The sequence below is a fragment of the Telopea speciosissima genome, chromosome 3 (genome assembly GCF_018873765.1).
Source record: "Telopea speciosissima isolate NSW1024214 ecotype Mountain lineage chromosome 3, Tspe_v1, whole genome shotgun sequence".
Lineage (NCBI taxonomy): Eukaryota > Viridiplantae > Streptophyta > Magnoliopsida > Proteales > Proteaceae > Telopea > Telopea speciosissima.
Window position 1 is genome coordinate 49,540,487 of NC_057918.1, and position 13,228 is coordinate 49,553,714.

General features: G+C 37.6%; 1 protein-coding gene across 1 annotated transcript in view; it reads right to left on the bottom strand.

Annotated features, from left to right (window-relative positions):
- The window catches only part of LOC122655243 (BAG-associated GRAM protein 1-like), a 58,680-nt gene that overhangs the window by 9,368 nt on the left and 36,084 nt on the right, over nt 1-13,228 (bottom strand). Inside the window, exons 4-10 of the mRNA XM_043849452.1 lie at nt 10,737-10,812; nt 8,991-9,119; nt 8,863-8,909; nt 5,748-5,871; nt 5,480-5,596; nt 3,608-3,637; nt 3,403-3,502 (exon numbers count right to left, since the gene is read on the bottom strand). Coding sequence (XP_043705387.1) covers nt 3,403-3,502; nt 3,608-3,637; nt 5,480-5,596; nt 5,748-5,871; nt 8,863-8,909; nt 8,991-9,119; nt 10,737-10,812 — 623 coding nt within the window. The remainder of the gene's footprint in view (nt 1-3,402; nt 3,503-3,607; nt 3,638-5,479; nt 5,597-5,747; nt 5,872-8,862; nt 8,910-8,990; nt 9,120-10,736; nt 10,813-13,228) is intronic.

Consider the following 13,228-nt stretch of genomic DNA (forward strand, 5'->3'; position numbering starts at 1 on the left):
TATCTTTTATTTCTCCTCTTTTCTAACATTATTTAGTATGCTACAATATATGCCTTATATCATCAAAAATTAACATTATGCCACATCAAGTCATCAAAAATCAACATTAAGCTACATCAAGTCATCAAAATTTAACATTATGTCACATAAAATCACAAAAAATAAATATCAACCCACATAAAGTCATCAAAAATCAACATAGAACTAGAAGACAGCAGAATTGAACAAGCAAGGTATAGGAAGTTTGAAACCATCAAAACATACATTTGGTTTATACTATTCCTAGAATTGGTCATTGTCGTGGTATACCTAGTCTCACATTTGGTTTATACCATTCTTAAAACATATGATCTTATCTATAAGTAATTAAACTGCTCTAGATTTAGAGAAATGTCCTTGTTCTCTAAGAAGTTTGACTGGTCAAATGATTTTATTTTTACATGAGACTTTTTATATTAGGTAGAGCACAAAACTAGCTTTCCAACAAATCCAAGATTGCTTAAATCTGATTTATATCGAGGGAGTTGTGTTCCAGTGAAACCTTATTTGGTGTGTGCGAATACCGTCAAAATCGCTCTTAATGAAAACATTTTTTTAGATATCAAAACAAATGAATATTTGCCGCTCTTTTGGTTTTTAGCAAGTTTTTACCATATTAAGATTTATGCGATTTTTAGATTTGAAAACAACCCTAGTATTAGAAAGTGGAAAATTTCACTGACTGTCGAAAATCTAGTTTTTGTTCTCGAACTGGGGGGGTTGACTTTTTATCCTTTTGGAATTTATTTTTAACTATTTTTATTGGATTCAAATAGTGGGGCATTTGCTTTCTTATGAATAATATCTTAAGTAACTATATTTATAACAAATATAAATAAGGGACAAGGCGTTCAATACTACTAAGGGCAAAGGCGATCAATACCAATAACAAATATAAAAACATTTATTTAAATGATATTTGGCATAAATAAGGGCCAAGGCGTTCAATACCACTAAGGCGGCACCGCATAAATAAGGGCCAAGACGTTCAATAACAATAAGGCGACAAGCATCTAGGTCCCCCAAAATCCGCTTGGACGCCTAGGCAATGCTTTGACAACTATGCTCCATCCTCCATGTATTGAGTGGTGAGTGTCCTATGCTTGTGTTTCCCTAACATAATGTATGTTTTGATAGTTTTAATTGCATATTTACATTTCCAGTAGCTAAATTATATGTAGTCAGTGCTTATAGTAGAGCTAGTGTAGTAGTGTATAGCAGCATTCAACATAAACTAACAAACTTGGGTCTCAACCACAAGTACCATTTTGGTTGGTTTTTTTGTGAGCACATTTATGTGTGAATCTTAGGTACATAAAGCATGCATTTTCATACTTGGAACAGTGCTACTCAGGTGTTTTGTCTTTGTTTTTAGGTTGTAGGTCAATTCAAGTGGAAGAGAAGGAAATTCTGGAAAAGAAGCTATTTTTGGAGCTAAAGTGTGAAGAAAGTCGAAAGTTAAATTTTTGGTCAAAAGTCAAAGGTTGGTCAAAGATTCTATCCACATAAGCAAGAGACGTCAACTTCGAAGTCAAGAGTTCAAGTTTCAAGTTTCATGCACTTATGCAGGCCGGGCCCCGGAGAAAGAGAGATAAGGGCATAATGGTAATTTTGATGATTTTGGAAATCTCCAGAACATATCGAATATGGGGTTCGTTCTGTTCGTAGAAATATTCAGTGCACTTTTCGTTCTTGGGTCGAGTCGTTTCGAAGTCAGGAAGGAGAGGATTTTGACTAAGTTGGAATTTAGATTGACTTTTAGATTTAAAAAAATCCAAAATTAAAATTTCACCCCAAATCACTCACGGTTCCCATATCCCACGATTTTCTCTCTTTCCTACAATCCCTCTCTCATCCCAACTCTCTTAATCCCCATACCGTATCTCTCTCCTATCCCTCTAATTCCACCAAAGCCTCTCTCTCCCATGTCACCAATCCCTCGTCTTTTCCCAACTCTCCATTAAATATCCGATCTGTCCTGCACGGTTGAGCTCTCTCTGGCAGATTCTAGTTTTTTACTTCTTTTTTTTTTTTCAAGTTCTCGTTCTCTTCCATACCCGATTGTCTTCTGTTTTTTTTTCTTCTTCTTATTTTTGGTTTAGATATCTTATATAATCAGGGTTCATCTTATGTAACTTTAATTCTTAGATTCATTGTTAGGTTAATTTCATCTCCCTTTCCCCCCTTCGATCATATGTGTAATTTTCATTAAACACTTTGGTAATTTGTTCTTCAATATTGGATGCGGCTTCAAGTGATGGTGTTAAAGTGAATGGATTTGTCTTCATTGGAGTTATTCAAATCAGCTAAGTTCTTCTTCTTTTAAATTTCAGTTTTAGTAATTTCCATGTCTTTTTCTCCATCAATCCTTCCTTCCCTCTTCATTGCTTTCATGGGTAACTAAACCTCTCCTCTTGGGAGTGGGTGAAACCATGAGAGAAGGAAGAATTGATGGCTAGCATTGTTTATATGATTAATGGACATGATCAATATTGGACTTATAATGGATGACTGCCCACAGCTTGTATGTCATTCCAAGGGGAACTATATACATGTTCGTTAGCTGTATCCATTGTGACACCATTATGTTCATGTTTTTTGTTTACAGTGTAGATTGTATGAGCGCTATTTTCATAGGATATGTTAGCCGTATATGAGCTGCGCCGCATATCTTATAGACCTAGGTTGTATGCATGCTTTGCCCTAATATTCTAATCATTGATCTGCCCTAATTCTCATGGTGGACCCATTCCCAAGTGACTTTCTTACTTTTAATTCATCCATTTCCTTAGCGGTTGCCCTAGTTTCTATTTTTAATTTGTTAACTTTGGTAATTTAGTTGCTTCTATATTTGCTAGTTTCCATAATTGGTAGTTTCCATATATAAGTTGTTTCCATATTTGGTAAGTTGTACACTTCGCCTTAATTAAAAGTGGAAATTTATTCAAGGTTGACCTCCTCGTGTTCGACCCGTAGCTACGATTGACCCATACGCTTGCGGTATTATTTTAAACTCAAACAAAAGCATAAAACAAACTAATAAAAAAACCATTTTCTGGGCGCCGAAATCTAAGTTTCAAATGGCCCAGAAAAATCCCAGGTTTCAACCAAAACCTGGTCGAAACCCAAGATATCTTGGTTTCGGCCCTCAAAATTGAAACCTTGATCCTTGTCAGTAAGGTGCTTTCCGATACCTATTGGCCTACTACGTATAGATTTTAAGTCCAGAGGAAAGTTACAAATATACAATTATTATTTACTAGGAAGTGTCGGAAATACAAGACAATTTTGCTCCAAATCCAGCAGATCACGATAAAAGACTAGAGACAGAGACCGACAGGATTCATCAAGTTCAACACTAACCATCTGGACTTCCCAAAGGAGGTACACCATGCCCCCCAGCACCCATACGAAGAATAATTGAAATAGCAGGATTAATGAATGCATGCTGACTCCTCCTTATCTATAAAAATAACAATTCAAGATGTCAACACTTAAATAAAGTTCAGTCTCATTAGAACAAAACAATAACAAGAGTACAAGACAAAGCATCGGTGAAATTGTGTACCTCATCTATATCTTCAAATGGAATAATGACCTAGCAAATGGAAGCACAAACACTTTTAGAACATGTAAGTTGTCCATTATTCTACCAAACAGGACCAAACCAGAACTCAACAAAGCAGCATTTGGTTATATGCTTGAAAGCAACCCTGAAACTAATCAAAAGGTGACAGCAGAGAGGTGGCTGAAGTAAGGTTCACTTTGCTTAGAAATTAACTATTCGAAAGTGGAAATATAGCAAAAGAATCCACAGGTGAATCTAATCAGAAAGATGAAATTGTTAGTTCAGTCAGCTTAAACAAAGAAACAAACAACTCAGCCTTATCCCAACTAAATGGGGTTGGCTACATGGATCCTTACAACCACACTAAGACATAAACACATTACCTGTGAATTTAATAATGACAGATAGCAATATAGCATGCATTTGCAGTATTCCCATATCAAGTGGCAGGAGGAAAAGGGAGTCGAAGGGGAAAAAAAGTTTGATGACAAGGGAAGGTGCAAGTCACCAAAAATTATGACCAAGTGCTGTTCCACCAGGATAAAAATTGTTCACAAGTTGATTGAAGTGTACAAGATTCAAGGTTCTAAAACTCAGATCTCGGTTCCAACTCAGTTCAGGGAAAAACCGAGTCGAGTCGAGATCTCGCCGAGTTGGTGCATTTTTTTTTCTGACTCGAAGCCTCATCTCGGTGGGTTTTAGACATAGTTTGGGTCTGAAACTTGGTATTCAGCTTATTTTAGGCCATTTAAACACAATGGCACTATCAGATTTTGCAAAAACAAAGTCCAAATATGAGTTTCACTTCGGACCATAGGTTGGTAGGCGTCGAGGGCGACGACGTACTAAAATACCCGACTCTACACGTAGTTTAAAATGATAGATGGGCATTAAAATGGTAGATGGGCCATTAAAAGGGTAGATGGGCATTAAAAATGGATCAAACCGAGATATCGACCCGATATCCGAGATCTCGGCGAGATATGGACAAGATGCCTCATAAAAATGGTTCAAAATGAGATCTCGAAAAGAGATCCGAGCTCTCGCAAGTTCTCGAACTATGACAAGATTATGCCACATAATGCTTCAGACACTTGGTCCATAATGTACCGCAGTTGAAACAGTGTCTAGGCTACCCAAGGCCAGCAGAGAGGGTCAAAATCAAGGCGACAAAGGCGTTCAAGGCGCCTGACCGCTTAGGCGATGCCTTGACAACTATGTAATGTACTGTTCAGACTGATTCACAAGAGACAGCACAGTTTTTTGGAGGACTCAAGCAAATTTTACAAATGAAAGTGGTGGTCGAAGAGGAATGGGATCTGAATGAAGCTATTTGATTGACCATAAAAGCATGAATCAACTTGATCAATTCCCTTACAAAGGCTAAACAGCTGGGAGGTATTATGCGGAAGAATCTTCAATATCTGATACGGACCAAAGCCAAAAAAAAAAAAGAGAGAGAACGAGAGAGAAGTGGGTTGACCTGGAATCAACTCACCCAAACTGTCAGATGGTATTAATTTGAGATGCCCCCCTAGATGGTAGCCAGGTCACTGGTGACCCGGCCATATCAGAGCAGGTCTCTAGTCATTTATCTAAACACATAATCAGCCAGAATGAATAGAACATGCAATAGATAGCATATGTTAGTAAATGTATATATATTGGTGTACATCTTCTCCCCCAAAAGGTACACTCTTAAAACAAAAAAAGCTCAGTTTATATTGTTGAAATTTTACAGCTTTCAGGTTTTGTAACTTATCTTCACATCATGTGCCTCCAAAAGGCTGCAGATCAAAATAAAAAAGTGTAATACAAAATCTTTAAAACGAAAAAGAAAGAACATAATAAAAGAGAACAAGAAAAGCTAACCTTCATTTGCTTAGAAAACACATTAGAATGGAAGCAAATGTGCCATGTCGAGACGTACATTCGACCTTGGTACAAGAATGACCTCTCTAGTGCGCATGAATAACTACGATCAACAACCTAAAATAATGAATTTTAGTCATGAGGCTGCTGATTGCATTGGCTGGATATTTTCTTACGCAGATTGTTAGGGTACATAGGGGGAGGGGAAGACTATATACAAATACCAATGGATAATTTTTTTTAAATATGACAGTTTCGTGGCACTTACCTCATCAGGAGGGAGATTAAATATGGTTTGCAGATGGCCAGGTTTCTGATGAACCACTGTGGGCCCTTGCTTATCTAATGTGATTCTTCTTCGAGCATTAGCTCCAGCATACCCGTTTAAAACCCTATCCATATATTCAAAGGGTTATAAACAGCAACAACTAGGAAAGTGGGGTAATCAAAGATAAGAAAACAACAGCAACAACTCAGCCTTATCCCAACTAAATGGGGTTGGCTACATGGATCCTTGCAAAGACTGAAAAAAAAAAAAATACAACATCGGCAGAAACTCGGGAAAACCCACCTAAATGGGGTAAGTAACATAGATCGTTGTCCTCCAAACATCTCTATTTGAGGCCATGCTTGAGAGAAGGCCCAAACTATGCATGTCTTTCTTCACTACTTCTCCTAGGGTCATTTTAGGCCTGCCCCTAGCTCTTTTAGATCCTTCAATCTAAATCAGGTCACTCCTCCGCACTGGTGCATCCCGAGGCCTTCTTTGAACATGACCATGCCACCTCAAACGACTCTCTCGTAGCTTCTCATGAATATGGGCCTCTCCCAACTCAGCTCTAATATGGTCATTTCTAACTTTATCCTTCCTAGTCTTGCCACACGTCCATCTCAACATCCTCATCTCCGCCACACTTATTTTATCTACATGCCAAATCTTCACTGCCTAACATTCCGCACCATACATCATGGCTAGTCTAATGGCAGTCCTACAAAATTCTCCTTTGAGATTTAACGGAATACACCAATCACAGAGAACGTCGCTTGCCCCTCTCCTCTTAAACCATCCTAATTTAATTCTCTGGGAAACATCACCTTCTATATCGCCTTCTTTATTTACGATAGAGCCCAGGTATCTGAAAAAATCACTTTGAGGTACCTCTTTATCATCAATATCGACCACCTCATCAAATGCCATAGTGAGGCTAAAGTTACACACCACTTTTATCATTCTTTGAGAAGTGCTACCTACTACTAGCCTTTTTTGTGAAGTGCTTTTGATATTGCTGTTGCTGATATGATATCGTGGATTGCAGTTAGTGTTCACTACCGCTTATTTTGCCGGTTGTTGATTGGATTTGTTCGACATGGCGGTTATTATCTACTGATGTTGCTGATGATTTGTGTGCTTGAGTTGATATTGCTACCTAAATGATGCTTATTTCTCTCTCCGTGCTCACTGGCATCTACAACTGCTATTCAAGACTGGTGCTGCTTTTAAAATCTATTCTTATTAGTCCAAGATGAAGCATTCTTTTGATATATGTATACTCTAGCTTGAGGGGAACTGTTAATTATTATAACACGATAGGGGCAGTTTTCCCTTTATCGTGACTTGGTGTCTTGGAGTCCTAGTGTGTTTAGAAGTTGTCTCTAAGTTAGTCTATTTGAGTTGTAACTAGTTTCTATTCTAATTCCTATTACAAACAAGTCTATTGCTATATACTCGTTCAGATATAAATAAAGGCTCTGGGGGGGATTGCTAGTATCGACGTTACTTCTCTAGACAGTCCACCTTTCTCTCTCATCTCTTCAATTTTTCTTTTTCAGATTCTAGTTAGTATTATCTTTCGTCACATTCTATAAGGATAAAAGTCAACCCTCCAATTTAAGAACAAAAATTGGATTTTCGGCAATATGTGAAATTTTAAACTTTCTAATGCTGGGTTTTTTTCAAATCTAAAAATTCCATAAATCTTAATATGGTAGAACATTGCTAAAAAGCAAAAAGAGCGGTAAAATATTCATTTGTTTTGATATCTAAAAAAAATATTTTAATTCAAATCGATTTTGACAGCATTCACGCACACCAAATAAAGTTTGACCAGAACAAAACTCTTTCAATATAAATCAGATTTAAGCAATCTTAGATTTATTGGAAAGCTGGTTTTCTGCTCTACCTAATACAAAAAGTCTCATGTAAAAATAAAATCATTTGACCACTCAAACTTCTTAGAGAACATGAACATTTCTCTAAATCAAGAGCAGTTTAATTACATATAGAAAAGGATCATATTTTCTAAAAACAGTATAAACCAAATGTGAGACTATGTATACCAGGACAATTACCAATTCTAATAACTATATAAACCAAATGTATGTTTTGATTGTTTCAAACTTCCAATAGCTTGCTTCTTCAGTTCTGCTGTCTTCTAGTTCTAAGTTGATTTTTGATGACTTGATGTGACTTAATGTTGATTTTTGATGACTTGATGTGGCTTAATATTGATTTTTGATGATATAAGATATATATTGTAGCATACTAAATAATGTTAAAAAAGAGGGAAAATAAAAAATAACACTTGGATGCCTTGGTCACCTAGGCAGGCACCTTGTCGCCTAAGCGCGTAGGCATCCCTCCACCGCCTTGGGTCACCTTATCACCTTGATAACTATGGTTTCGACCAGTTTCAAGTTCAACAACCCATGACATTTCAAGTTAGGCCCAGAAAAATACCAGGTTTCGGTCAAAACCTGGAAAATCTAAGTTCCGGCCAGGGTCGAAATCAGCTTCAAACCGATATTTAGAACCTCAATACCATGTGGATAAGCTTATATTGACGGTCACTATGGAAGTTGGAAAATTCTACCTATTCTGAATTACTTACAAACCCAAGAACCTCATGAAGTATAAGACTAAATTCAAGAGCCCAAGGTTATTCAAAATTTTAAGCAATTAATTTAACACCTGCCTTGGAACAAAATAGAATCAGTAACAAACGTGACTCAAAATCTGTTTTCTATTCATCCTCTGAAAAGAAACAGTACAATGAAAGCTACGTTTTAACCCTTTGACGTTTAATATGAATATATTAAGCACCTAGAAGTGCAGATTCCCAAATCCTTTGCCGTTGCCTGCAAACCTAGCTTTTACACTATCAGAGATGCAAGATACTAGTATTACCAAGCTTCTTGGTGATAGTTAGCAGAAGGTGTTAGTGGTTCATTTGTGAAAAGGAATTGGTGGACAGTGTCATCGAAACACACACAATCAAGCATGCTACAGCATCCCACTTGGAAGATATTTTTAAACAGGAATTCATGATGCAATTCTTCATAATTGAACCAAGTAAGATCTTTATGAGAAAGGAGATTGCTATTACCTAGAAGAGTTTCCAGGGATTTTACATGTTTTAATGAAGAGGCAAACCTGAAATACATACATATATAGGCTTAGTGCAACAAAATTCAAACGAAAAAAGAATATGGTAGATGTCAAGAACTTAACTACCTGCCCTGAAGTGCTATCCAAAGTATGCCAGACTGCTCCACTTTGACCTTCATCTTCAATGGGAACAGTCACAGAACCAAGAATTGTGCTTTTCCAAATTATATCCCAATCATATATTGTGACATTAATCTACATTAGCAAAAACTGATTCAATGAACACAAACCTAAACAGCTTCAATGAAAAATATAAATCAAGGAAAATATGAGACAAATATATCTTATGTTTCTCACATATGATAAGAAAACACACACAGCACTGTACTGGACAATTAATACTAACTGGAGATGAAAACAATCACAAACTTTCTAACAGTAACTTAGCAAGCTAGACCCCTTTGAGAACTACAAGTGGCTTTGCTCAAACAGTATATAACCAAGCCTGTAAAAAATGGAAACAAAAATATCAATAATGAATTGCCCGAGAAAGAAATGTTTTCTTTAAATAAATAAAGCGATGGAATTTTATTTTTCTTTCTCAGATGGAGAAGCATACTAATGATCATGTATTGGATTAAATCGTGTAACCCACATGATTAGTGGCCAGTAGGTCTTGCTTCATTTTCAGCGTGGATTTTGGACATGGCAATTTGAAACCAATCCAGAGAGGTAAATAAGGGGAATGTCCTTGAACAAACCCAGTGCTGCTCACTGTTTTAAAAATCAGAGTCAAGTCAGGAATCTGCTGATCATATCAGGCCCGTGAGTCACCCCAGAGGATCGGTTTCCTGACTCGGTGGATCGACCAAGTGAATCAGGAAAATCAGCCAATCACTCAGGAGTCAGAAGATCAGCCAAATTGACTCATTATATGGGCAGTGCTATTCCTATTGGTTCAAGGTAAGCAGCTGAAGCAACTGCTGGAGGTACCTATCAAATTGTCTCTGCCGCTGGTGGGACTAGATATCGATCCAACGAATTCTGACGCAAGTGATGGAAAGTTGAAGGATAGCAAAGCCAACACCAGCAAACTTCCCATCTACCCCTAACCTCAACCACTTCTTGGGGCTGCATAAACCTACAATGTATCTTGGACTATTATCCCTTCTTTTTTCCTCACTTCTTTGTTTTTTTATCAATTATAAAAAAAAAAAGGGAGTACCTAGTGCATGAGGCTCCCAACACTGCGGGGTCTGGGGAGTATCATAATGTACGCAGCCTTACCCTGCTCTGCAGAAAGGCTGTTTCCAGGCTCCAACCCGCGACCACTAGATCGCAATGGAGCAACCTTACCATTGCGCCAAGGCCACATTTTTTTTTTTTTATAAAATTAATAAAATATATATTTTTTTAAAGAGTATGATCCACTCAGTCAGATCAACAATCCACTCTGATTGTTTGTCAATTTTCTGATATTTGAAACATTGCTTCTGTCCAATGAGACAACCTAATTCACAATCCCCTCAGCATAACCTACTGCTCAGAGGCAAATTTATCTCTAAAAAGCCTGGCATAGCATCCTTCCCCAAGACGATACAAAATGGCATGAAGAGTGCCCTACCAGAGAAGCTTTTCACAGCTATAAATCAAGAAGACATCAAGAAAATTACCAATTAAAGTCAAAGTTAGAACTGATTACGTTTGTGTAAGAAACATGGAGATTATTATTCTACTGTTTTTCAACACACACAACACAATAGGAAGACAATAAATTGCTCAATACTATACTATTGCACACAGTAAATGTTTACCATTTCCCTAATGGATCCTGTACATATGCCAGTATATGTGATGAGAACTAATAAATACCTGTACAGGAAGCACATCAACATAAAAGTCAAACTCTTCTCCCCACATTGGGTTTCTCGATCCAGGAACCATAGAACTGCACCAGCAACAAAAATAAATAAGCAATCATAAACAAGCACAAATCAGAAATAGTATATCTAAATTTATCCACATATCTTAGTAACATTATGAAATCAAAAACTGAATGGGCATTTCAGGGACTGGATTCTTGGAGGATGTTGTTGGTTTCTTAGGGTATTAGTTTGATCATTGGTGCCTCTTTCGGTGCTTTTATGATCACTTTAGGAAGAGAGATTGAGAATATTTCAGGAGCAGAGTAGCTGGCAAAGCATATCACTAGGAGAGTCTTTTGAGGGTAGCATATGCGATGAGTATGTCTGATCTCTTTACTAGGATTTCAGTGAGTATCTATTACAGGAACTGGAACATGCTTGTTGGGAGGATCCATCACAATGAGACAGGTGAGATGATAGGATTGTTTTCCAGCTCATTAGGGGAGGATGACTCTATGGCGGCAGAGCCCTTCACTCTAAATCATGGGCTTCCATACTCCCTGGAGAGGGTTTTCAAAGGATTCCAGGAGAGGGTGATCCAGCGATGGCTACTGGTTCTATGTCACAGACTCACAGGGTGTAGATGGGCCATTGCGATTTCTCCACTAATCAGGAGGATCCAAGCCATATTATTTTCAATGTTTGTTTCTGTGATGGAATTAAAACTTAAGAAACCATAATATAGAGAAGATAAGAGGCGAGAAAGATGGAGAAGTCGAGAGAGATAGGAGAAGAAAAGGGATATGCGATAGATAGATCAATCTATCGCCAGCCCACTTTATTTTTATTAAGAAGTAAAACATGATAGCAATAGGAAAGATTAATCTAATGACACTAGGAAACAGAAACCTACTTAGATGAGAACTATAAGAAAAACTATCCCACGGTAAAGAGGTCCGTGGACCCCCATGGACCTCCAACCGATACGCACTCTATCACTCCCCCTCAAGCTAGAGTATCTATATCTCCCATACTCAGCTTGGAACAACCACTAAGAAATGCAGGTCGAAACAACGCCTTTGTAAGCATATCACCAAGTTGATTGCTGGAGTTGACGAACAGAGTTGAAATAAGCTTTTGTATGACTGCATTTCTCACAATGACAATCAACTTCGATATGCTAGGTCCTCTCATGAAAAACTAGATTGCTACTAGTATAAATTGCAGCTTGATTATCACAATACATCTTCATTGGTTGAAGAACAGAGAACCCCAACTCTTTTAGGAGAGACTTCAACCACATCAACTCTGCTGTAGTATGAGCCATAGCTCTATACTCAACCTCTGCACTCGACCCAGCCACAATAATCTACTTCTTACTCCTCCAAGAAGAAAGGTTACCACCAACAAAACGCACAATATCCAGTGGTTGATCTATGACCGTTGGCAGCATCGGCCCAATCAGAATTAGAATAACCCACAATATCAGTGTAACATGACGACGATAAATAAGACCTTTGCCAAGAGGACCTTTATGATACTGCAGAACACGACAAACAACATCCGAATGAGCATGTTTAGGGTTCTCCATAAATTGATTAATGACTCCTAAAACAAAGGAAATATATAGACGAAGGATAATCAGATAAATAAGTTTCCCAATTAGTCTTCGATACTGATGTTTATTCTCAAACTCTTTGCCATCACACACCCCAAGTTTCAAATTCGGATCCATAGGGTTCTCAACAGAGTTATAGCCCAACATACCAATCCCAAATAGAAGATCTATAGCATATCTCTTATAAGACTTAACACCTTTCTTGGAATAAACAACTTCAATCCCCAAAAATATTTGGGCACCCTTAAGTCCTTCATCTGAAAATTGCGGCAGAGATATGCCTTGACCTCTTCTATGCCTAATCATGGAAGAAGAACTCGCGAGATCTTGGTTTTTGAAGTGGTCGAGATGAGATGATATGCAAGTTAAAAAACTACACCATCTCGGGCGAAATCTTGGTCGAGTCGAGATCTCTCGACCAGACCTAGATTTCGACCCTTTTGGCCTTTAAAAACTTTCAGAACTCGCAAGTTCTCTATTGAGTGCCAAATTTCAACCCTTTTTTTTTCCCTTGTGAGCTGTTGCTGCCTCATTTTGCACTTGGATTTCAACATACAACCTTTTGGAGACTGCATTTAGCTATAAAACTGAAGGATTTGCAACATATTTGCGATTATTCATTTAAAATTTGAAGATTTTTTGAAAGACAAACAATTTTTCCCCAAATCTCTTTTTTGCAAAAAAAAAATTTGTTCAAACTTTGGTAGATTCATGTCAATTTAATATATGTTACATAACTATAAGAGACAGAAGGGTCACAAACAGTCACAGGCTCCGGATGATGACATGAGTATGAACACCATGCTTGCAAGTTTCGGAAGCATGAGTATAGTTACTACTAGTGAGCGTCAGTCGTGGCATTCGTCTCATCCTTATCATGA